Genomic DNA, 26,356 nt, shown 5'->3' on the forward strand with positions numbered 1-26,356 from the left:
GAAATCTTCGCTACGAGTCGCCACCATTTTTCGATCGATAGAAATCTAGATCAGCCCGCTTCGTTCGAGAATCAAGGAAGAATCAAGCGAATTGTCTTTAGTTTTTGAACAAACAATATGACTTCTCAGCAACAACACGAATATCCAACAGACGTCCCATAGGCGTCTGAAGAATGTGCCGCTCAACGTCTTCTCTTCTCACATATTCTCGAGACAATTTTAAAATAATAGCGAAAAAACTCGAGATCCTGTCATCTTCGATCGACAATTCGGCCGTTACTTTCGCGAGTCGCACGATCGCATGGCGCGCCGAATGAACCTTCGTGTTTCAGAGGCACGCTCGAAGGAGACAACCTCCGGGCCTCCGGAGTGGATTCCGGACCTTCAGCGGTCGGCGGAATAAGACTCCTTCCCATCTATGACTCGGAATGATACCTTGACTCGTTGATTTATACGGCGGTTCGCGCGCTGCGCGCGCGCACTGCTGCGCGGAGCGTGAATGCAACGGCTCTCCGTGTGGCTCCGTGAGAGCTCGTCGCCTTCAGTACTCCGGCAGTCCGGCCCAGTGCGCATCGGTGCTCCGATTCGTTCGGTTGTTGTCAGTCACGCGCAGCTCCCTAATCAGGCCGTCGACTACGCGACAAAAACGTAATAATACGGCGTAACAAGAAGTGCGTCTCGCCCGAGCCCGATCCGGCCCGGTTCCACCGCGGATTCATCGTTTCGTGTCGTCGCTTCGCCGCCGCAGTGCCAACACGCAGACGGGGGAGACCAGCTGAGAGACGCCGACTCGTCCATCTCTGAAATTTCACAACGCGAACGAGCATCCGAGCCGATACGGTGTACACGCATACGCGTCCGCGCACGGTGAGTTACGCAGCAGACGCGTCGCGCGAGCGTTCGCGTAACGCACACACAAGATGGTGTTCTATTATTAGAGACCTTAGAGTAAAGCGTGGCTTGCCTCTCGATTCGCAGGCGCGGTCGCGCACCCTCGTGACCTACCAATCGGCTGCCAGCGGTTGTGTCTCGACCTTTCATTCCCTTTACTTCTGCACGCCTCTCGCTCGCCCCTCTTCCGGGGCGGCGGAAAATATTTTTCTATCTGGATCTCACTCACTAGGAACGCCTTCGTACTTTTTGCCGCACCGATACGCGCCTTCTCCCGCCGACGAGAAAGTCGGCGAGAGTCACGCTTTCCCGCTCGCGCCCGCGCCCGCGCTCGCGACGACGATGCTTGCGGGCGGCGCGAGGGGAAAAAATTCGGCGATACCGAGCGCCGTTCGTCCGCGATTCAAATCGCCTGGCTGTTTCTGCGCTACCTGCGCGGCCGCGCGCGGTGGGTGTCCGTGCGAAATAGGTCGATGAAGGTTAATGACATCCGCGGCGAAATTCCACGCGAGGCGACCGCGAGGCGCGCAATACAATCCGCGTGAGAGCCGCGCGCTCAGGGAAGACAGTCGTGTTCGGAGACCTTCGGATTGCACTCGGCAATAATTGCCGCCTGACAGGAAACGCAGACCTCCGAGTTCCTCGCGACCGCGACGGTGTGGACACGGAGAGACGCGACGTTCCGCGACGTGTCCGAAGAGGATTCATTAGAGATAATAGAATTCTCGTCCGCTCGAATGAAGCAAACAGCTCTTACGAGCAAGGCGGCAAGTTCTTTCGCAAGTACCATCGCGTAACCATTATATCGTTAAACCTGTTCTTCTTGCCGGCCGCGCACACACACACACACGCGATCCACACGCCGTCGGAAAACGGGGGGGTTTGTTATCTATCGTTGAGCTAGCGAGCACTTTCGGAACTTCAAAAGAGACAGGTGTGTGCAGTCGAGGAGAAAGGAGGTGGAGGAGGAGACAAGTAGCGCAAAGTAGCGAGGTCAATCCAGCGATAGAAAACAAACCTCTGTGTGAGTTTCGCGCCTCTCTCGTGGGGAAGAGAAAGGACACGCGAGGGTGAACTGACGCGGAAGAGGATGGAAAGTGCGGCTGGAAGAGCCGCGCGAACTTCTCGTGGAGTCCGCGACTCTTCCGCGTCTGTCATGTGTCAGCGCGTCAGCGCGGGTTAATAATAACGGAAGTTGTCTTACCGCCAAATCGGCCGAGCAAACGACTCAGTTAATATGCGTTTTATCGCACGCGCGCATTGCGCGCTCCGTGCCGTGTATATACGTCTAAGGCCCCTTGCACAATGCTAGGCAACAAGCAATAAGAATAAAAATAGACCAATCACAATCGAATATTACAAGAATAGTCTATTGTGACTGATCCATTTTTATTCTTATAGCCTGTTGCCTGGCTTAACTTTCCAGTCGCAACTGCATTATTCGTAAGGTGTCAATATATTATCGTAGTAATCAGGAAATCGACAAGTGTAACGTTGCCTGCCTGCGGATCTGCGGGAGAAAAGTAGCGTTTGCGAGAACGTTACGAGTATTTTATTCTCTTCGCGGAAGAAGTAGGTGAAGCAAGTTTACGTCGTCGAGAGACCCGAATCGACACGTGCTCGTGTGCGAAGCTCTCTCCGGCTGGGTCGCCTCTCGTCGCCTTTGTACTCCAAAGTGCTCTTCTTCAGCGTCTATTATATTTCTCGAAGGAAACAAGCATCGTATACCTCTCTGTCACAGTTGCAGATAATGAGCGAGATAACGTGGAACGCTTATTAAGTCGAGGTATCTGGTAATTAAACGAATATAATGTTTACGCTCCGATTCGGAAATAGAGCCCGATTAATGTTTGTACGCCTCTCTAAATGATGCCTTTAGGACTTTTTATTGGTGAGCGGAATGACTGGTATCAGCGTCGCAAATATTTTCGTAAGGAGTGCTATGAGTCAAAATTTGCGGTTATTTTATCATTTATCACGTAATATTTAAATCACTTGATGCCTTGTTGTTATCGTTGAAAATGACCAGACGATTAAATTATTTGCCGAAATTATTCCTATATTTTAAATGCAAAAAGTCACGAGGCAGTTTCAACCCGATCGACGACAACAAGAGTTTAAAGAAACGATTATTTAACAATATTCAAACTCGAGTGACGAAAGCAACAACGTTCATGTCTTCGTCAACTTCACGTTTCCTCGTGATTTATTACGTGCATTCAAATTTTTACAAAATTACACTGTATGTAATTCTTCAATCGGTTCTCGATGCGACTTCGTACATTATTCATCCTTACTAAGCAATTTTCTAGCGTATAATCTGCGTATAAAACATGACTGGAACTTTCGACCCTGTCGAATGCTCTTTGATCGCATTTATATTCAATACGGTCATCCGCCGTGCGACTCTCTGCTTTCTTCACATACTGAATCATGTTCGTTCGAAACACGTGTTAGATACGAAATAAGGGATCAAACATTTCTAAGAGAGAAAAAGAGCGAGATAAAAGCCATAGCATGCGATAAAAATGCGTTGTGCAACACTGAAACGTAAACAGACAGGATACAGTTGCGTCATCGCTGTTTAGAGAATCACGTGCGCGCCGCTCGATACCGCTAAAGTGTCAATCGTATCGCAGTATTATCGCGGCATTGTGATTTGCATCTCAAAATAATTATTTTTTTAAGTTAAGACTGCAAGACGATGCAAATTAATACAAACGAAGGTCACCACACTGCAATGCATTACACTATAAAACAAATCAATGCCAATGGGTTGAAATAAATTTAAATGCCGAATGAGAAGGCTGATTCGTTTCCCCTCTAATGAACTCTAATGAACTCTAACCGTCGCTTTGTTATCGCTTTTTTTGCTTCGTCTTTTCCGCTCTCGTTACACGAGAGATTTTTCCAAATCACCGTTGAAGCAAAACGGCGTACATATCATGATTTTGCGCCGGTTCTTCGTAACGTCCGATGTTAACTTTCTATGTTTTTAAAAATATAACGCGTAATCAGCGTGATAATGTTTCCGCGAAATATATCGCGAGCCACGTTCGCAAAAATTGAAGGAAATCGCGCGGAATGTACACGTGCGTTTAGCTGTCGATATTTTCACTTATAATGTTTTCGCTAATAATCGTGGGTCTAATGTCGTGCTGCTTAACGTTCATGATCCTAATAATTTTACCAGCAACCTTGCAGTGTTCCGAGCAAAAACGATGGATTAAAATATCCGGAGCGGTAGACCCGTGACTGCTTTCCTGAGTCAAAGTCCGCTCCTTCAAACGAGATTTTCTTACTAGAACGCGACCTCTCACGCGACACGTGCATGTTACACGCACGCAAAAGGCGATTGCACTTTTGCGGCTGTGTCCAGACGGTTTATGTCGTGCAGCTAAATGGGGCGATTGCCAGTATAAAGGAACAGAAGCAGAGAGAAAGCAATAAAAATTATTCGCACGATAAATTGAAGATAAAAGTTGCGAATTCTAGCAGGAGATATGAAGTTTTAGGACGTAAATAATATCTCAGGATTATAAAATTCCAATCCGACTTGATGCATAAAATTGTAAACTAAAACATATCGAAAATTTCTATAAGCATACTCCATTCCAAATGATTAGATCGTAGATAGATTGCACTTAGCTGTCTACATATTTTTCTTTTTTCTATACTATAATTACGGTTAAGTAAAGTTAAAAATTACGGTCGAGTCGTATTTAAGCTAGCGTGTGCAAAAGTATCGTTAACAAACGTCGAGAATCAATTTTGAGAAAAAAAATATTATTGTCTTCGATTTTATAAACCACTTGCTGGCGCCCGTTCGAGTGAGGAGGTATCTTAAATTTTCGCTCGGAGAATGTTAAGGGCTTCAAATTTAACGTGAGATTACTTGCCAGTGCATTAATCTTTGTGCTTTAACAAAGGAATGGATAATCTGCCGGATGCTTTCTCGATACTCTTTAAACACTGCTTTCGATGTGATATTGTAGGTATACACGTTGCCGTTAAGTTAAATATCATAGCGGTTCCATGCATATTGAAGAAGATATATATTCCGGTATAAATATCCGATGAACACGAATAACCGGTCGTGTCGAAGACACTCATCCACAAACTCATCCACAAACTGGGAATGTGTGTGGGCTGGTTTGACTGGAATTTGACCCGGGGAAATCGGGTCAGTTTGAGCACTGTTAAATCCACGTATACGGTGACGCATCGCGACTTCAGAAGCTAAGATAGTTTATCGTGTAACTTATTGATAACAATAGTTTATCATTAATACAACATACAATACAACGGGAAAAACAACGGACAGTGTCGTGGACACGACGTCAATAAGAAGAATCTCTTTGACGTCTTTGCACAGCGGCAATACCGGATGAACTTTGATGAACCCGTCGCGCGGATTTATATACGCGTTCTATTCGCTTATTTATTCATTCAACTTCATGTTCAGATCTCTTGCGATTTACATTACGCTACGCTGTATATTTCATTTACGATCTTACTTATAATCTCGTTGCAATAAAAGAGAAAAAAAAAACAGAGCTCGTTTATCGTCTTCGTTGTCGGCAACGTAGCACTCAGCGAGTGTCTATTCGATTTGTTTTGAATATTTTCCCAATCTTTAAACATTTTCCTAACTTTTAAATAACTTCGGCAGATAAGATTTCCGAAGAATAAACATTCCGCTACTGTTTAGTATTTTACTGCTTATCGTCATAGTCAGTTATTAATTATTTCTCTCTCGAATATTATTTATCGGAATGACATACGTACGAGCGTTATATAATATTGATCAATTGATAACGCAGGCCAACGTGTACACGGCTTAATTCGCCATTAACATTGAAATGATTTACCCGAAGATTTCATATGATGAATAGGTACATGTTACGCTAATATGCATTATGAATGATGATAATGAATACGTACGAATTCGTGAGATTTATTTATTATAAAAATTTTCTTATGATTTAAAATTTTGTCGTTCCTCTCATGTACCTGATTTATTTATTGCATGCTGATCCATATTAGTAAAATATGCAATTAAGATATATAGTTTTCTGCTCTCTCTCTCTCTCTCTCTCTCTTCTGTCTCTTTTTCTTTTAATTTATAAATCGGGTCAATGAAACTTATACGATTGATAGTTATCATACAATCGTGTCTCGCTAAGTTCTCTGTTAATTTGCATACATTTTATTTCAACATCTTAATCGGCCAACAAACTTTACAGCTCATTAATATTCTATCGTACTTTTTCAAGTCAGAATTAGAGAGGAATTAAAACATCACACTGTCATACCCTTCTAAGTATACATAAGAAATGTGCATCTCTTCTTCAGGAATAATTTAATCAATAAATCAAAAGTATTCATTGAAAATTTCCGATATATATCCACTATTTTACGCTTTTGTCGAACCATTATTTCTATAAACTATACGAATTAAACAGTTGTCTCTATTTTAACCAACTTTGTTTCGCTTAACTCGTTTAGTTGTTAACTTTTCTGTCGATTTATTTTCAAAATAAAATTAAATCGTAAAAATTGAGTCGTTTATTTCCGATGTATGTCTGAATTCATAATTGTTTTTTCATCCTATGGGTACTAAATGCGACTTTAATCTAATGTGAAGACTTATCTATTCGATGCTATTATGTATAATGATGATAGGAAATTAGGCAATTGCAACGGCCGGATCTCATGATCCGTTAACGGTGTGCGCTATTAAATCTTTTGGTTTAATTTTCGCCAAGACCGTTTCATGAGTACCGTTACCGTATAACCGGCGGTATCCTATTCTCGTGCTTCTCTCCCAGAAAAGAGAGAAACGAAAGAAAGAAAGAGAGAGAGAGAGTTTATCGATGAGAATAATCAGCATGCTAATACACAACTTGTTCTCCTTGTAGATGCCCGCTCTATAATCACATATAACATGCAAGAAGTACCGCAAATACAAATATCGCAGATGCTTTAATGCAAACAGTTCATTTTTGCCTTTCACCTCATCATCATCAGAAATAAGATAAAACGCGTTTCGGCTAACTTGACATTGACGAATATAACGTGGAAATAGAACGAGAAGAAGTACTTTGTATAAATTGGCATGAAGATTAGCTAATGAATGGCGCTTTAAATGGCACTTTAAAACGTTCAATGTCATGGTAGATATCATATAACAACACAACTCATAATTTATACATGTATGTCAACTGTTTTACGTTTAATGAAGCCCTGATGTTTAAAAATGCCTGATGCGCAGCCGTACAAGAACTAAACAGACTAAAAAAAAATATACGCAGAAAAAAACGTCGCGAATCACATTTGATTGTAAACATCACAATGATAAACATCGCGATGATGATCGGAGTGATCGATTTTTACATTCCCATACTCTGAAATTAAAAATTATAAAATTTAGTTGATCTTTAGGGACAAAATGCGTTTTGAGATTTTTAAACATATTCCTAAGACAATATACATTATTTATCGATATGACGCGCGTACTTTGTTTGAGATATAGCGATATCCTTCGTCGCTGGTTTCTATTGTTTTCATCATGATGAAAGTTCCTCTCTCTCTCTCTCTCTCTCTCTCTCTCTCTCTCTCTCTCTCACACGCATACAAGGTGATTTTCTACTACATTGTAATTTTCAATATATACGCTCACTTTTCCAAGTCAGCTATGATAGATCTTATGGTACGTACATTCAGTACTGGACTCGGCCATGAATGTCCCATGATGATCAAAGTCCAACGAAGCGATAAAAGTGCTGAGAATTATAATGAGGAATTTAACCTTGGGAAAACAAACTGGCTCGAACGCCGGAATCGTATTTCGTAAACGCTTCAATTTTGAAACCTACTAAGTTCCTTCTATTCTGACAATTCGCAGATAATATCGTATTGGTAATATCGGATTAGTACTTCCAAGCAGATAATCTCACGTAATTGCACCTTGCGTCTTTTAACGAAAACTACATTGCAAAATGGTCTCTATGTTCATCGCATACAAAATAATTCCTTCATGTTTCGCTTGCAAAACTATAGTTGCTCGAATATGTGACGCATGAATCGTATCGCACCATGTATTTCAGGTTAAAAATAGATATCAGCGATTATCTCGAGTATATACAACAACATACAACTCATGCGAACTAATAATTTTGCTGATACTGGTAACAACAAAAACAGCAGAAAACATTTCTTACGTTTTTCGACTAAAAGTTCGCTACAATGACGTTGCGGCGTATATTACGCGGAATAATTCGCGTGAAAGAATTGAAGGAGACTTCGAAATTTGTTTGTGACGTATTTCAAGCATATGAAATTAATGCAATACACATTTGTGAGAATTAACTCTGGACTATCATCAGGACCTCCGTCCGTTTCGCTTCCGTCGGTCAGATTCCAGCCGGCGATGCGCAGTTGCAACGCGATCTCTATTCGACGTGTGTAGTGTGATATGGCTTTTAGGTCGAGTAGTGAAACAATTAGCCTCGTGGCTAATTGCGATGTCTAATTATTTCTAACGGCGAGTATTCATTATTTCTGCAAACGAACGGCGGACGGGCGCGCGATATTGTGATGATTATGTAATGAGCATTGATAAACGCGGCGCACATACACATACACACATACGCGCACACACGATGCAAGAAGAATCGTGACGATGTCAATGCGCAATTCTCTGCGTATTTCGGCTTATCACGATCACAAGAAATGTTTTCTACGTACTGATGACGCGCTCTCGCGCTGTAAAGCTGCATTTCGGATTTGCCTTTCAATTTTGCGACACCGCTATCGCTTCCTATACGGCGATGCGAAATTTATTTTGCTCTGACTCGTCCTTGACGCTTCGCAGAAAGATGATCCTGTGATCTCCGAATTCAATACGAAACATTAATATTCAAGCGAAAGCTCTACTTGCATACGGAATATCATGATATTGTAATTTCCTTTTCTCGACGATGACGTCGACACGTCACCTCGCTAAATCGTGAAGGTTTTTCACGATTGGTCCCCGCACGTTCTTCGCACGTCGCCTTACAGATCGTTTTAGCTATTGGACTTCCGGCTGTGCTTGTAATGGCGAATCCTAAGCCGGATGTTACATCACCGATTCTTCAAAATGGTGCATGGATAAACACGGACGTAATCAGTCGACATGTGTTTGTTACTTCTTCGCGAGAACGCGCGAATTTTCAGCAAAGCAAACACACGCGCGTCGTCATTGTTTACGTTTTTAACAAATTGACTTCAAATTTAATTAAGACATCGTGTTTTCGTGCCAGTATGTCGCCGTTTCGCGGAATCATGTATTCGAGATGTATTGTCTATCGCATAATGATGTATAACGATAATAAATCGAGGTCGCGAAGTCATGTGACGCAAAGTACTTGTGTGAATATGCTAATCACTTGGTACTCAAAGTCCTTTCGTCACACTCCTCGTGGTTTTCCTCTAAGAGATGACAAGATCCGGAATTGGAGGTAAAGTCGTGAATGACATTATCAGCGCCACGCACTGCTATTGTCTGACGAGAACAACAACACGCGGACGAAATAATCATGTGAATATACTAATCATTTGGTACTCAAAGTCCATTCGTCACACTACTCGTGGTCTTCCTCTAAGGGGTGACAAGAACCGAAATGGGGGTAAAGTTGTGAATGAGATTAGCAACGCCATGCACTGCTATTGTCCGATGAAAATAATAACATGCGGAAAAAATAATACTGACTCGACGCACGCGCGCGTCATAAAACGGCCGCTTCGGCGAGAAGGTCGCCTCTCTCTCTCTCTCTCTGTCTCTCTCTCTACGCTTCGTACTTGAAGCGATAACATGCTGATTACTGCTGCTCGCATAAAAATTAATCGTTTTTCATAAATATCATGTTTGCCGAAGCGCGACTAGCATTGTCAAGTGATTATCATTTGAACGGACGGTACGAAACACGATGAAGTCAACCGATACAGTATTTTTTGCATCGCGCGTTTCTTGCGTAACTTATGTAACTCATTTAATCTGAGAACGTTGAACATCGTTGCGTATTTTATGCGAGTTACTCGGATATGAAAAATTCTCAGATAAAACTTGAGCGGCCTGTAAGTTGCAATAAAAAGCTTCTCGTCTTTTGCTCTCATGTGATACACTTGTCTTCGGCGTTTCTGATGATGTTTGCGAGTGAATTTTTGTCCTTATCCAACATTATTGCATAACGACTAATATGGATGACACTAATTGACAAATGTAACATGTGCATATATCGTATTATTATACTATAATTTATCTTATGATGTATATTATGTCATACGGCTTTTTTGAAGGCACAAGATATGTACGATATCGACCGAGTCGGTTTTTTATTTCTATTTACTCTTCTCCAGTTTATTATGCTATAATTTACTGTGATATCGGACCGACCACGAAGCTCTTAATCGATCATAATTAACCGCAGCTAAATAAATATGCATTCTACAACTGTGAATATATTCTTGCTGCGCAAAAGCGTAGTATAATATTTGTGTGTAAAAGCACGGCTGAAAGGCTTGCGTTTAACAGCAGAAAGTAAATAAATAAATAAATATGAAGTGTTCCTTGAGTGTGTTCACTGCTAAATGCAAAATTATGTGCCAATGACTGAGTTCAAGGAAACATGTTTTTCTCCTCGACGTGAATCTATAATTTATTCAGGTGCTTTCTTCGTGTCGAGCCGAACATCACAAGTCTTAAAGTTCGTTCTCCTTTTTCTCTTCATTCCTAGCTTTTGCTCCTTTTTTTTTATTGAGCTCTGCGTTAATATTGACTCATTCAAAAATATCCTTTCTCTTATCTTTGATTCTTTCAAAGACATACCGACGAGATACCGGAAGTATTATTAGGATTTGCGATTAAATGCGCGTGTTGAGCATAAATAATTGACGCACACCCGAAAAAAAGTCTCGACGAGTACGATAATATGTCTATTCGTCTGTAATATTGCGTTGTTATCGTTGGGACTGAAATTGCGCTGATAGATATCTTCGCGTAGCTGGTAGCTCGTCGTAAAATATCTCACACCGTTGCACGTGGGTCAATAGCGCAATCAATAATGCAGTCAATAGCGTTATCAGCTTAGCTCGTCATATCCGGGTTGAAAGCGCACGAGCGAGGAAAAGCGAGATACAATTATCGCGCTCCTGCGAGGGGCTGAATCTCCCTACACTACATGAGATCCCAGAGTACACAAAAACAATTACGCGGAGTGTGATTCTTTGCGTATTATTCCACGTAATACACGTGTCATTGTCGAGTGTTACCACTCGATGCGATCGTAATGAAGATCAATATATGTGAGTCATTACAGAAACAATACTGGAGCTATTGGATTTGGATGCGTACACTTCGCTTTCTCCCTGCATGATAACACCGATAGTTATGATTACGACGCACACGCACACACATAAGTTGAACGGGATAAAATATTTTTATATTTTATCAGTAATTGTCCTTTCTTCGGTTATCTTCGGTATCTCTGGATAATTAAAATGATTGACGATATAAATCCCATTATACTTTTTTGGGCGAAGCGCGTACGTTTGGCCTTTTTCTTCCTGTTATGATTGCGACGACAGTACAGTATGTACAGGGGAAAGCTCCGAATGCAGAGTGATGGTGAGAAAAATAAGGAGGAGAACGAGCTTCGCGCGACAGACATCAGCAATAGAGTGTCACAATCGCGACTGATTGACGTCAAAGAGCGATATTAATACGACGCGCTATTTCTTAACTTCGTGACGGCTGCTAACGTCGCAAAGTTCGCGCAATTATCATCGAGACGCGTGTGGATCGCCGATACAGATCGCCGATACAGATCACCGATTAGCACCGATTTCGATCGATCTTGATACGCGGAGTTCGTCGCATTATCGTTATTTCGCGGTCGCTTCTTTCTCCGCTTGATAAAATTCCGATTACGGTGTAGAAACGCTCAGACAGTGATTGGAGGATCAAATGTCGGGAATAATTATCAGGAGTTTCGCGATAACAGTAATTCGAATTAGCGTGTAAAAACCTCAGTACTTAACCCGGCGTGGCAATCTGCATCGACGACAGATCGCGCATCGATGAGATCGGAGAATGAGAGGTCCAATGATGGATAAGATATTCTGCGTGAATCGCAGGAAGTCGTTGTATTTCACCTGTAAATCGGTTATTCCCGAAATTATGTAATTCGCTCTATCTTATCCGATATCTGCCAGCCGCTCACATCGGCTCATTATTCGTATGATTGCGCGATTCCCAAAAGGAAGAAAGAGAGATACGTTCGCTACACGTGATTCGTGTTAACAGCGAGTTGGACTCCAGTCTCTCCGTATATTAGCTCGATTATCAATGGTGTCACAGTTACAGAGTACTCCTTGCGTGTTTGCAGCGAGGATCTAATACGACTGCACATATCGCAGCGATTTCTGTACGCGTACAAACGCGATAAACTCCACCTCGTGTCTGTATATGCTGTGTAGTGTGTGTGTGTGTGTGTGTGTGTGTGGTGTGTGTGTGTATGTGTGTGTGTGTGTGTGATTTCGCAGATGTGCGACGTCTCGCAGACGTCTATCGAAAGACGCCAGCGCTCGTGATCTTCGCTTTTGCGCGTTATCGTAAATAATACAATAGAGATAGCGCGGCACGATGACGAGCATATATAATATGTACATGTCGCTGGCAAAACCCAATAACCGTGACGTGTGAAATCTTGCCGAGATGATTTCTTGCCGATCTTCGGAGACTCGAAATTGGTACTCGCGTTTACTCGCGCGGCCGTTTTCCACGTTTACGCGCGATGCGTTTGCTCCTGAAACTGGCCGACATCATTCTGATTACATAAGATACAAAGTCATCGTGCCTTTTCTTAATACCAAGTCTTATATAAAGTCAACAAAGTTGTTGAGGAATTAATTGTACCTGTGTTGTCAGAACGACGGCATTATTTCTGCGTTCCGAGCTCGGCGCTGGAATTTTCACTGAAAATTCTGTCTGCACTTATTCTTATTTGTAAGTTTATTTCGTTAACGACCTTGCGGCTGCACTATTATTGACCGACGCGCCGGCGACTGGCTTCGTTCGCGAACTCTTCTTGCCAAGATATTTACCTCTCGATCCCGTCGAGTCGACGAAACGCGCGTCATGGATAAATGAAACATACGCGATACGACCTACTTACGCAGCGAAAGAAGCTCGTTCGATACACTTTAGTCAACCGGATGGAGTGCGAAAACTTCGCTCTCACGTTACTTTGAAGGATAGAGAGCTGTAACATTTTCCCGCTCGCGCGATTGACCTCCGGTTGCTTGATTTTAGTCTCGCGTGCACAATTTCCTTGTCATATGTGAAATACTTTAGAATATAGATTCATCGGGATGATTACTATTACCTCTCTTGTTACTTGCATTATGCGATTTTGACATTATCATTATATTTGTCGTAACGTATTTTGTCGTAAACGTATAAAGTCGCATGACATGGAAAATAAATTTGTCCACATATGATATGCATAATTATTTCTGAGACATATAATAACCTTATACTATAGTTACATACATAAAAAAAAAAAAAAAATTCCTGTGACAAAAATAGAGTTCGGAATTTATTGACGATAAATTATGGAGGTTTGTCACATTGTCTCCTTGTATCGGACAGATAAAAGATTGGACTGATAAAAAGAAAAAGTATAAAAATATAATAGAGTCCTCGTGATCGTTGTATAAAACAGAATTTGGCATATTTTTGGAAAGATCCATATAAACGTAGACCACACACGCGCAAGAATCAATGCGAGCCAGCAAGCACGGATGTCTGCGCGTTTCAAGAACACTGTAACAGAATGTTTCATTTTAGTCAGCCTCTGCGTCTCTTTAGCCAAAGTCCAAACGATAGAAATTTACGCTATAGTTGTAAAAATTATTTGCTCCGTGGCTGACGAGGATACCAGAGTAAGAAGTAAGAATGGGAACGTTCCGTCTTATTTAGAGCGCAACGAGAAAACAATTTTACAGCGTACGAGCCACTTTTTGCAGTCGATCTCCGTTTTTACTTGGAGCTGCCAAAAGCTCATTTTAACCAGTCGTTACCGAGAAGAAAAACTGATAGCTTAATTATAATTATGGTAACAAATACGAGAATCAGATCAAACATCACTTTGACTCGCGCTGGAAGAAACGCGTCCAACACTCCCGAGTTTACGGGAAGGTGGCTCTCTCTTCTCGTTTTTGATGCTATTGACAATTCCCCATCGACACAGACGGCCACAAACAAGTGACGATCCGTAGAATTTCAAGCGATTGAGCCGCATCAGAATCATCGAGTTCAATCACACTTATAAAACGAACGCGTACGCACGGACTATCACAGGTCCGATAATAAAAGAACCGGTGGATTATCGGCCAGGCTGTATCTGTTATCTGAACGATTAAGTGGTCGAGTGATACGTTTTTCACGTTCAGCGACGTTGTCTATGTTGCAACGCGGTAGACCGGAATGTGTTGAGAGATCGTTGCGATTATCCGCTAAATTTATCGTAACCCTTCCAGCCAGACGAGTCGCCGTGCAAAGTCCAAGGTTACTGATGACACGATCAACCGGGAACGCTTATTACCTGTAGATTGCACGGCGATGACAAACCAGGAGCGGAGAACGACTCTGCTATAAATCGGAGCGTCTCCCGATCGGGACGGACGAGAGAAAAGCCGGTTTCTCACCGAAATATTGCCACACGAAACGGATATCGCGCGGAGTTTTCCCTCGTGGAAAAATACTTTCCGGGATATAAATAAACATGTTCCGCGATAAAGACGCTCGCGCATAATCAAACGTAAATGTGCGTCGCGTATATCACATGCACATTGCACTGGTAAACTCAGCTATTTATATTAAATTATTTCAAACATTTTTTTACGGATGCGAAGTAATCTGTTCTAAATTTGAAAGTTCTTTTTCCGCTGCGGTCTGTAATGTATTTCAAACGACCGGGAATAAAACAGGTTTTCAAGACGTAAAGCACGGACGGAGAGATAAGACTCTCATAGGAAAACACACTTTTAAGATGCAACCCCGGAAAACGAGTCGTACAGGAGAAGTACAGGAAAAGTAGAAGAATGCGTACAAGTTCGGTCTTAGCTGGCTAACTTTTAATTATCATAAATAACAGCCAGATAAGAAGTGAATAATTATCTGTGAATAATATCTGTTTTCAAGTTCAGTTCTTTCCTTCGTTTATCGCGCACTTTATAGTGCCCTTGAAATTCCACAATGCGTGTCCACACAGTCGAGCTTTTCTTTTTTTTTTTTTTAGAGCAAGGTCCTGCACTAGGATAAAATCAAATCGAATTACGAATTCAATATAAGAGGTAAATCTGCTCCTGCAGCTTTCGACTTTGGATTCAATTCAGATTAATCCCAGTTTCCTGTTTTATTCTCTGTCACGACACGAATACTTTTTATCGGAAATTCTTTCGGATTCGCGACGTCCGGCGATCTTTCCGAATGGCACTGTCACTCGCTATGATGACTCGACGAGATGTTCCGATCACGGAAACTGTCAACAACGCACTGATGCACGTGCTCCGCCTCGCGGCATGTGCATGGCTCGTCGGCTCGGGACACAATGACTCGGTGACGGAAAGATTCGCGATACGTACCGAGTACTCGCGAGAGTACCGAAACAATCGGCAGAAGGACAAGGTATGAATACCACTTGCCAGTCGTTGGCCGCCAATCATCGACACGGGCACACTTGGTGGTCAAGAATTCCCGACATCCACGCGTTACCGGATCTGTCGAGATCGTTGGATTGGAAAATTATTCACTTATCAAGACGGTTGCAAGCGCGGCGCAAAGTGCCGCTTAACGTACGACCCTTAATTAATGACATTTATCCGATTGACTTGTACTTTTACGTGACATCATTGAGTTTCTCTGATCTCAATTACGATCGCGTACAAAAATTAATTAGAGAACACAGAACTTACTATTCCTTTCTTATTCCCATCGATTTCCCAAATTCTACCGAAATTCTCAGTGTCAGAAAACAAGTAAATTATTTAATCAAATTGGTCAATTTTTTAATCTCCTGGAAACAATGATAAATAACTTGCAGCAGCGAAAGACATTATCTTATTTCCACGTACTTCTGTACGTGGAAATTCCCCATGAGAGAATTACGCGACACATGTGCGACAATCAGTCAGTTAATCGACTGACTTCGCGGTGAAATTAACGGAGGGGCCCTCTCGGTCGAGGGATCGGCTATCTATCGTGCTCGCTCTCTCTCTCTCTCTCTCGCTAAAAGGTTGAAAAATACACATACATGAATTGGAAAGTGCGAGCAGCATTTTGCGTGCATCTCCCGCGCGCGAGTTATCACCGATCGCTTTTCTCCTTGATAAAGTGGCACACACGCGAATACTTTGGCGCGACTCGCGCTGACGGTTGTCACGATGTGTCGACGTTAATTAATTACGATTGCATTATATCGGTCTCCGCCCGGTCGCCGTTCTCCCGATGCTCCTCTTCTCTCGCTCGTGATGAGAGTGGAAATCAAGTGAAACGCGCGGACGGACTTTCTACGCCGTGCTTCGGTAATTCGTCGTCCTCGTAACGGCGTGCACCCAAAGGCCGAAATTATTATTTGGGTGAGGATATGTGCGTTATTCGCATTCGTTTCGTCGTTTAACACGACGTAACATCATCTAATTTCAATTTGACGTCTCGCGTCCCCCGCGTGAAGTTTCACGTGAAACTTTCACTTTGCAACAGCCGTCGAATTCGCGTGTAAATATCGTCGAAATCTTCACCAGAGGAGCTTGAATGAGCTTTTGTCCTTTTATCGCAACACGTCGCATAAATTTTGCCTCACGATATAATCCTGTCGTGTTAATAAAAAATGTACCTTTCTTGAAAAAAACATATCTCATTTTAAAACAAAGTTAACTTTAAAGTATATATATTAAATTCCTCGTGGTATTTCTTGTGACGTATGTTTTACGCTACTGACTTGTTATCCTCGAAAGTGTTATTGTCCGAAGGCTGTAGCGGAAACGTAACCTAATCAAACGAATTTAAATTTCATTTAATGACCTATACGGAAAAACGTAATGTAGTCGGATAATGCTTCTAATTGGCTTGTAATTGGCTTTGTATAACTTGGCACAAATTGCATGTCTTGATGTCGAGAAGCAATGTAAGATGAAAGATAAAAAATCTGGGAGACAAACTACGAGGGTAGTCTCAGAAGTACCTGACCTGACGTATAGATAGCGGTTGTTGTTTGAAAAGAATGACTATGGTAGAAAGTAGCAACCTTATAAAGTTTAAGTTTGAAGTTTGACGACGCTACGTTGTTTAGTATTTGTTTGGCAGCCATCAATAGTGAACGCTCTCAGTGAATTTGTAAACATGGAAAAAATTGGTCATCGTTATGTGATACAATACTTTCATTTGAAAGGCCTCGGTCCAACCAATCATCAAAGCGGAGCTAGATTCTACTCTGGGGGAGTCTGCTCCTTCGTTTACAACAGTAAAATATTGGGTGGCAGAGTTTAAACGACGAGCCGTACGAGCTGCCAAGACAAACATCGCAGTGGTTGACGAAATGAGGTGACCACGCCAGAAATGGTGAAGAAAATCCACAAAATGGTATTGGATGACCGTCGACTAAAAGTGCGCGAGTTAGCAGACATGGTAGGCGTTTCAAAAAGTGCTGTACATCGCATATTGACTGAAAATTTGGATATGAGAAAGCTGTGCGCAAGATGGGTGCCGCGATTGGAACAGAAACAGCGTCGTGAGGATGTTTCAATCGAGTGTTTGGCGAAGTTTCGCAGCAATAAAGCCGAGTTTTTGCGTCGATTTATAACCATGGATGAAACATGGGTCCATCACTTCACACCTGAGACGAAGGAGAACAGTCAAAACAATGGACCAAGCTGGCTTGATGGCTATTTTGAGGAGCTCGACGATTCCCACTATAAACAGGGTATCGAAACTATTGAACATCGCTGGGGAAAAGTGTATTGAGCTATGAGGAGACTATGTAGAGAAATAAAGATATTTTTTCCCAAATTTTTTGTGTTTTCTTTGTTAGGTCAGGTACTTCTGGGACTACCCTCGTAATTCGTATATTTTGCTTCTGTCAGACGATGAAGAAACGCTGTCTGTCGATTATATCCTTAGATTAATATTTTCTACGTTATTTTTTGGCTAAACCGTGCAAGATTAATCAGTTAATTAAAAAATATGTGAGAAACAGGGAAAAAAAAATATGTGGAACATGGAACACGAAGTAGAATCTCGAGCGCGTTAAATTAGGCGCGTCGGGGCTGTTAAGAGCGCGTCATTATTAAAAGCAGAAAATCGCTCGAGTCTGATTGCGAGACGTACCTCGATGGTAGCTGAGGAAATACTGACGAAAACCCACGGTGAAAAGCTCTAGGTGACAACAGCGCGCGCGGACAGTGCCGTCTCTCCCTCATTGGCTCATTCTTTTGAAACTCGAATTCGGTGCTCGACCACGCGGAATTACATCACCTGCCGCGAGTTTAAAGGCGCATCGAACTCGCGGCCAATATGATTTTACCAGCTTGTGGCACGATCCGACGATGCGTGCACGCACGCATCGTGCGCACCGCAATTGTGACTTTAAGTAAGGTCAACTGCTGTATCTGCGCTCGCCCAGTGTCGCTGCCTGCTGCGGAGCGAGCACGTTGCAGTTCGTCTTCGTCACGAGCTGTCTCTCCTTTTTTTCCTGGACGATCGAGCGCGACTTGTTCGTTCGTTTGACGCGGACAATCTCTTCCAGATATTTCAGACTCTAATCGCTCGTTAATCGTTAGTCCTTAAATTTCGAAGATCGCTTGAGTCAACGTGACAACCAACGAAGCAAAGAGCCATTGTGATTTCTGCGCTGATAGAGCTGATAGAGCAAACTCGCTTCTAAGAAACAAGAGATCGTTTTCCCTCAATTGAGATCCGGTTTCGGTTAATTCAAGCGGTACTTTTTCATCGTATATGTATGCTATATGCACACAGTTGCGGAGTTGCTTGTGCGGTTCAAGGAGAAACCACGTTCGCGCACAACCATTGGCCACTTATCGATCGTCGCTGAACATTGGCGATTATTGAGCGTTTTAATTAATAACGACGGTCAAGATTAAATCTGTCGAAGCGACTGCGCTCGATTGAATCAATGCCACATTCTCAACGTTCGGCACTTTCTCGCGCCAGTGTAAAAAGTACATGCTTGATGTATTTTTGCAATTCTCGCAGGAAGGCTGACGAAGGATGGCGGAAGCCCATTCGGCCGTAGCATTCAGTTTTTCTATAACCCACGAAGGATGGGACGTGAACTTCGACCGAGAAGTACTTCACTTGGTGTGGCAGTCCGGTGTGCGATCCTGGAAGAAGAGGTTCTTCAGGTTCCAGGTGAGTCGCACGCTCGAATCCTACAATGCTTAGAACACAACGTCGATATCGGCTTCCAACTCAACGCGTATTATCTGCAGAACAACCTGAAGAGCGGCGTTTATCCGGCTTCCTTGGAGAGCTTGTGGATCACTGTGATTACAGTAACGGCGATACATTTCGCCGGCTTCAAGGTCCCATATGACCTCGTTGGAAAAATTTCACCATATCTCTCCGAGTAAGTCCGCGCGTAAATTTCAACTGTGTCATCGCCGATCGCAGACTAGCTGCGATTTACGCGCGATCGACGCTTCATCTCTCTGCGGTTGACACACATTGTTCTCTTTTTTCCGCGACAGTTCGTCGGTACCTGCGCATCTGGCAGGATCGTTCGTGGTCGGCCTGTTCCTATGGCTGGCGGTCATATACGCGATTCGGTACATCCTGAAAGTATTGCTCATGTACAAAGGGTGGATGTACGAGGCGAGAGGTAAAGGCCGCAAGATATCCAACTTCACGCGAGTCTGGCTGCTACTGGTGAAGATATTCTCCGGCTGGCATAAGCCTATGCTGTACAGTTTCCAAGGATCACTGCCACGACTGCCGCTGCCGTCCGTAGTCGACACCATGACCCGGGTTAGATTCACTGAGATGCTTTGTACAGTTCTATCTTGAGAAAAGGACAGCTCTCTCTCTCTCTCTCTCTTTTTAAAAGCTCAAACGTAATTACGTTATCGAAAATGCGTTAGTGTGTGTATTGTAGCAATTTTCTAACATCGCCTAAAACCGACGCTTTTGCTTTTTCTTCTCTTATTCTCATCCACGCAGATTGTGCCGTAGAGCTTTCTCATTTGCTTCGATTGTAACTCTATCCGTACATATAAATTCGCTCTCGCTATCTGTGCACTATATTCCATACTGTTCTCATTGTTCTCTTATTAATTGTGAAGGACTTAAGAATTGTGTCTTTAAATAGTATTTGAGAAGCGTACGACCGTTATTGGATGATGAGAATTACACTCGCATGGAGAGGCTGGCCAAGGAGTTCCAAAGTGGCATTGGAAATAAACTGCAGCGTTACTTGATCCTCAAGTCCTGGTGGTCCACCAACTATGTGTCCGACTGGTGGGAGGAATACGTTTACCTGCGCGGAAGGTCGCCCCTGATGGTCAACTCCAACTTCTACGGGATCGACGCTATCCTCACGTATCCTACGACCTTACAAGCCGCGCGCGCCGCGTCCGCTATATGCTCTTGCTTGCAATACAGACGACTTATCGAACGTCAGGAACTGGAGCCGGTAGGCGTAACATTTTCGTCATCGTTACATCCAAACTTGCGAGTAGGACTTGTACTCAAAAAAACATATGATTACTTTCAGATTCTGGTGCAAGGATTAGTACCGTTGTGTTCTTGGCAGTACGAAAGACTGTTCAACACCACGCGAATTCCAGGGATCGAGGTCGACAAAATCGTGCACTATCAGGATGCTAAACATATCGTAGTATATCATAAGGGCAGATACTTTAAAGTTCTTATTTACTATAGAAATAGGATTCTTCAAGCCTGTGAAATAGAAGTGTGAGTTTTTGGGCATTATTACGTCTCATGTATCGCGCGTGTCGCACGCACATGTTATAACGATATCGTCTCGCAGTCAGATTCAACAAATTCTGGATGACCAATCAGCGCCGTCAGTTGGGGAAGAGAAATTGGCCGCTCTGACGGCTGGCGATAGAGCCGCTTGGGCACAAGCTAGGCAAGAGTTCTTCGGGAAGGGTGTAAATAGAGTTGCCTTGGACTTAATCGAGAAGGCTGCGTTCGTAGTCACTTTGGATGACGTATCTTATGAATACGACCCAGTACGTACACACCCAGTGGAAAAGATATGTATGTCGAGTGGAGTAAATGAATTTTCAAAATAATGAAATTGTAATTCCGCGTTACAGGAGCATCCTGAGAAGTTAGACAACTATGGTAGAATTCTGTTACACGGAAAAGGATACGACCGATGGTTTGATAAATCCTTCACTTTGTGCGTGGGAAATAATGGAAGAGTAAGTAACATATCTCTGCAGTCGTGCACTAGAATCGATTAGTATTGTTTTTATTGTTTTATGAAGTTAGTTTATTAAAACGATTCCTGCCCACAGATTGGTTTCAATGCGGAACATTCTTGGTGAGTATCACGTCCTAATTGGACGTAACGTAAAATTTCGGAAACAAATTTTTGACTTTTTTTCTTTACAAAAATTTTTCATTTTATTGTTATTACCCAAAAGTGTGATACGTATGCACCCTCCCTTACTTCACATAGAGACTAATAGAGAGAGAAAGCGAATATTAAAATCAGACCTGGATTTCGAGTAACATATAATGTATAAAACGACAGTTCCATTGCATATTTTATGTGTCAATTAAAACACCACATATAATGATAAGTAATGAGCAGGGCAGACGCTGCGGTCATGTCGCATTTGTGGGAGTACGTGATAAGCACGGAATTCGTCAACGAAGAGTAAGAAATCATATAATTTATTTAAACTATATATCTATCTTTCTTCTGTTTTCGAAAAATAACTTGGTCGTTATTCTATCTGACTTGTTGCGCTCCAAGAACTCCCGTGAATCTAACTCAGATTGTAATGCATAAGTGTTGCTTCCTTCGAGTAAATCTTTCGAACTTCGGAGTGCTCTTGCAGCAAAGTTATCATTAAAGGTCTGTGGGATGTTGGTGCAATGTCTGTATTTCTCAATATCCTAAATCTAATTCCTGGTGTTTAATTTACTGTTCCTCTATTGGATACTTTCCACCAATGAGTGTTCTTCATGTTTCTTCTCGCACTTTAATGTTTCTTTCTGATGTGCTCATTAGGGCTGATGCACCGGTGATGGGAACTCTATGGGAATATATTATGGCTACTGATAACGAGATTGGGTAATCTTTTGCACTGTTACATTAGAGAAATGATACATGTGATATGTAATAATTTGTGTGTGTCAGTGATGTAAGAATGTTATTCCTAACACAGACATATAATTTTTATCTATTGCACAATCGTACTGCGATTGAATTGATTGTAATCTGCAGTGTAATCTACAGTGTATTGTAATCTTTGTTGTACACAGTGATAAACCTCTCTTCTCTTACAAGCACTTTCGCATGATAAACTCTCTGATATCTTTCTAATGTTATGTTAACGCGCAATTGTTGTCGTATTCACTTCGTAAGTGTGTCGTGAAAAGATTGTCCACTCGAAATAAATATTAATACGAGTGATAAAACATATTCTCTACTCGTATTAGAGTTGCATGATAAAACGTAACTCGTTTCATAAATCGGACATCTAAGTTTAAAAATAAAGTGTGGCTATATAGCATAGAGAAACCTGTCAATTTATACTCTCTCGGCCGTGTTGAAAAGTAAACCATGTTACCTAGGTACAAGAACGGCCACAACGTGGGTACTCCAGAGTTTACACCTCCCGCACCCACTCGACTGCAATGGGATTTGAGCGCCGAGTGCATCGAAGCCATTGAAAAATCCTACCAGGTAATAATAATGACAATCTTGTGTCATTTAAGCGTGATATATTCAGCAACGTGTAACAGCAATGCGTAAATTGACTTATTATTCAACAGGTAGCGCGTAATCTACTGAACGACGTCGAGCTGCGCATTTACGTGCACGATGCCTACGGTAAAGGCTTGATGAAGACTCACTCCATATCGCCGGACGCTTTTATACAAATGGCATTGCAACTGGCGTACTACCGCGACGCCTCCAAGTTCAGTTTGACATACGAAGCCTCGATGACGAGATTGTTCCGGGAGGGCAGAACAGAAACTGTCAGACCATGCACCATCGAATCCGCTAAATGGGTCAAGTCGATGGAGGACAAGACAGTGACGGTAAGAATTGAATAAATTAAAGTACCGTTCTCTGTACGTGTCTTTAACGTGTTTTCTTTCTTTAGACGGAGGAAAAAATAAGACTGTTGATGGCCGCGGTGATGCAACATCAAAAAGCCTACCAGGATGCGATGTGCGGCAAAGGGATAGACAGACATCTGTTCTGCCTATACGTAATATCAAAGTACTTAGAAGTAGATTCACCGTTTTTGAAGGTACCCCGTCATTCCGGCTGTACGACTATATTATGCATTTAACGTCCAATTGACGGTTCTAACAAATGGTTTTGTTTCTCAATGCTTGCGTCCCAGGAAGTCTTGAGCGAGCCTTGGAGACTGTCGACATCGCAGACTCCACATGGTCAAACTTCGAGACTGGATTTGAAGAAGTATCCCAATTGCATTTCAGCGGGTGGCGGATTCGGTCCTGTGGCCGACGATGGTTATGGTGTTTCTTATATAATCGCGGGAGAAAATCTTCTATTCTTCCATATCTCTAGCAAACGAACATCGTCGAAAACGGTAAGACAGCCAATCGTTTTGTTGGCACAACTATCGATTATTGACGTTCGTTTTCTTCCTCATTTTTATTACACACCGTATTTTATGCTTTTACTTTACTGATACTTTATATTTATAATAAAGATTCTATTCATTAGATTATATTCTCAGTTATTTGATTATTCAATACTTGATTATGAATGTGCTTGAATATTTGCAGGATGCTGCCAGATTCGCGAAAGAGATAGAAAAAGCACTTGTTGATATGAAAGACTTGTTAGAGCAGAAGAAGAAAATACATCAGAAGAACGGATCTGCGTAACTTATTTGAAATCAGCGATAGTTTCAAAAATGTGACTATAAGCTATATAGTAAAGGCAGAATTTATACCTCCAAATAACTTCTTTCTGGTATATAAAAAGATTAAACAGTGTAAATATAATTTAATATATTTACATGAAAATAATTTAATACCATAGTTTTTCATATAGATTATTTTGGTAGATGGAAAAATAACGGGCCCAAAATTCAAAATGCAGCGTAGACAATTGCGAATAGAAATAGATTTTTACTGAGTCATTTTCACATTCGTTATACACGTATCATTATCGATTAGCATTTTTATTATTAGATAATTATACTTGGACAATTTATGTGTGACTTATCAATATTGCACAGCAAAAACGTGCACAAAAGTACAAGTATCAAATTTTCATTATTTGCTGTACAATATTGCAGATTTGAGATATTGCAATTTGATATTAATGTTACATAATTAAAAAAAAACTTATACAGATAGTCACTTACTAAAATGTAATTTTTATCATAAACAATGCCGCAATATATACACGAATGAATTATTTCTACGATATTTGTTGGTGAGAATTTTGAAAATATCGTTATAGGAATATCATCAGACATTCTCATAAGTAAAAGATTATTCCAGAATATTCGCCTTCGTAAAAGTCTGGTTATTCATATAAGGTTTCATTATAAAACTAAAATTTATACAAAGAATTTAAGTCTATATGAGACAAAAGAATTTAAATCTATATTATGTGAATAATGAGATATATATCAATTATAGAGTTGCCTTATTCTCACCAACTAATATTATCTGTTATAGTTACGTTATTAAATATCAAGAATATTGTTGTAGAATATTTCGTGAAAGCTACTTATTCTATCACAGCGTATCACATCAAACAGGTAACTCACAAATCTCATTAGTTGTAGAGACTGTTGAGAATTTTTACGCAAGCGATATAAAAGAGAGTATATTATCAAAATTAAGTCTTACGAATGTTTCCAATAAGCGGAAATTTTAAAGAAAAGATTTTTATCATCATAAAATGAGCATATTGTAACATTCATTGCATTGTAACATCTATTGCAAGTGTAATTGCAGTTTAATAATTTCATGTATACAAACTACATCTTGTATCGTATTTTAGTATCAAGTAAGAGTGCATTGATCTTATAATGCAACTTGCGCATATGGAAGTGATGAAAAAGTTCTCCGAAAATATCGACGTATAAGTGATAAATAAGTATCGCCTGCTCCTTAATGTGTGAGAAGACATCTTGATTCGTAGATGAACATACATTGTGTCAAAAAAATCATGATTCAAAGTTATATTTTAAAAATATTCTTTTGTTATATTGATTTCGAAATAACATTCTTTAGGACAAGAATGTATATTTCTAATAATTTGAGTAATTAGCATTGCTACTTTTCAGGACAATTACATGCTTTCAAATCCTAGAAGATTCATTTCGAGAGATTGTCTCAAAATTTAAAGTTAAGTATTTTATACGATATATTTCATTTTAGGAAATTATTGAACCTTGAATTTTTGAAGAATTTCTCGAGGTGATAAACGAGATAATATTCTCGAGGTCATCAATTTCTATCAATCTCATGTAACATCTGACGAAATTTTTGACACAGGTGTGTAATTGTGATCAATCTAATTTCTCAAGCAAACTTTAAGCGATGCCATAAACTGATATGTGCAACCTATCAATGCAAAATGTTTTAATTGTAAGTGATTTTATACTTAGGTTAGAACTGTATGACCACATTCTCTACATTTGTTAAGGGTACATATAGAGATAACGGTGCTTTTAAAAAACTTGTTATTATTACTTGGTGTTGTTACGATTAATCCTTACTAAGTTTGAGACTTAGTTTGAGAAATGCAAGACAAAAATGCAAGAAGATGAAATATATATATGAATATCTTTTGTATACTTCATTTCTTCTTTGTACATTTCATAAAGTTGTGTAAACGACTGTGAACTAAGTGTGAAATTGTACAATGACCTTTTATATGTGTTACTTCTAATAGAAGGATCTTTATAATCATTGTAAATAAAAGCGTTTTTTACGCTGGGAATTTATAAGGAACAACTTTTTTTTTTAACTCTGTAAAGTATGTTTATTCGATCAAGAATGAAAATATCACATATGTGAAATGCTTAATTATTGACAACAATAAGAACTGTGAAATGTCTGCAAAGTGTTTGAGATATTTTTATACGATATTGTTAACGAAATTATAGTTCATTTTATACTGTACTTCAATTGGCACACATTTAT

The 26,356-nt window shown here is 41.0% G+C and overlaps 1 protein-coding gene across 4 annotated transcripts; it reads left to right on the plus strand.

Moving 5' to 3' along the window:
* The first annotated feature begins 493 nt into the window (after positions 1-493).
* whd (carnitine O-palmitoyltransferase whd) lies at positions 494-26,270 on the plus strand. Of its 4 annotated transcripts, none has more exons than XM_011150780.3 (16): positions 494-867; positions 19,208-19,363; positions 19,444-19,580; positions 19,702-19,978; positions 20,319-20,642; positions 20,724-20,923; positions 21,000-21,204; positions 21,292-21,399; positions 21,496-21,521; positions 21,795-21,860; positions 22,218-22,280; positions 22,784-22,895; positions 22,985-23,254; positions 23,320-23,469; positions 23,566-23,775; positions 23,975-26,270. In XM_011150780.3, the coding sequence occupies exons 2-16, from the start codon at positions 19,223-19,225 to the stop codon at positions 24,074-24,076; spliced, it is 2,391 nt and encodes a 796-aa protein (XP_011149082.1). In that variant the 5' UTR covers positions 494-867; positions 19,208-19,222; the 3' UTR covers positions 24,077-26,270. The 4 variants fall into 4 exon arrangements, with proteins under 4 accessions (XP_011149082.1, XP_011149083.1, XP_011149084.1 ...); XM_011150781.3 differs by having other exon boundaries at positions 19,212-19,363; positions 23,975-24,076; XM_011150782.3 differs by lacking the exon at positions 22,218-22,280.
* The last annotated feature ends 86 nt before the right edge of the window (positions 26,271-26,356 follow it).

Source organism: Harpegnathos saltator, unplaced genomic scaffold (assembly GCF_003227715.2).
Source record: "Harpegnathos saltator strain DR-91 unplaced genomic scaffold, Hsal_v8.6 scaffold785, whole genome shotgun sequence".
Lineage (NCBI taxonomy): Eukaryota > Metazoa > Arthropoda > Insecta > Hymenoptera > Formicidae > Harpegnathos > Harpegnathos saltator.

Bases quoted from the DNA above. Each gene is read 5' to 3' on its own strand.
- whd (XM_011150780.3), top strand. From the start codon at position 19,223: ATGGCGGAAGCCCATTCGGCCGTAGCATTCAGTTTTTCTATAACCCAC. The intron at 20,924-20,999 runs GTGAGTTTTTGG...ATCGTCTCGCAG, and splicing joins CAAGCCTGTGAAATAGAAGT to TCAGATTCAACAAATTCTGG. The intron at 23,255-23,319 runs GTAAGAATTGAA...TTCTTTCTTTAG, and splicing joins TGGAGGACAAGACAGTGACG to ACGGAGGAAAAAATAAGACT.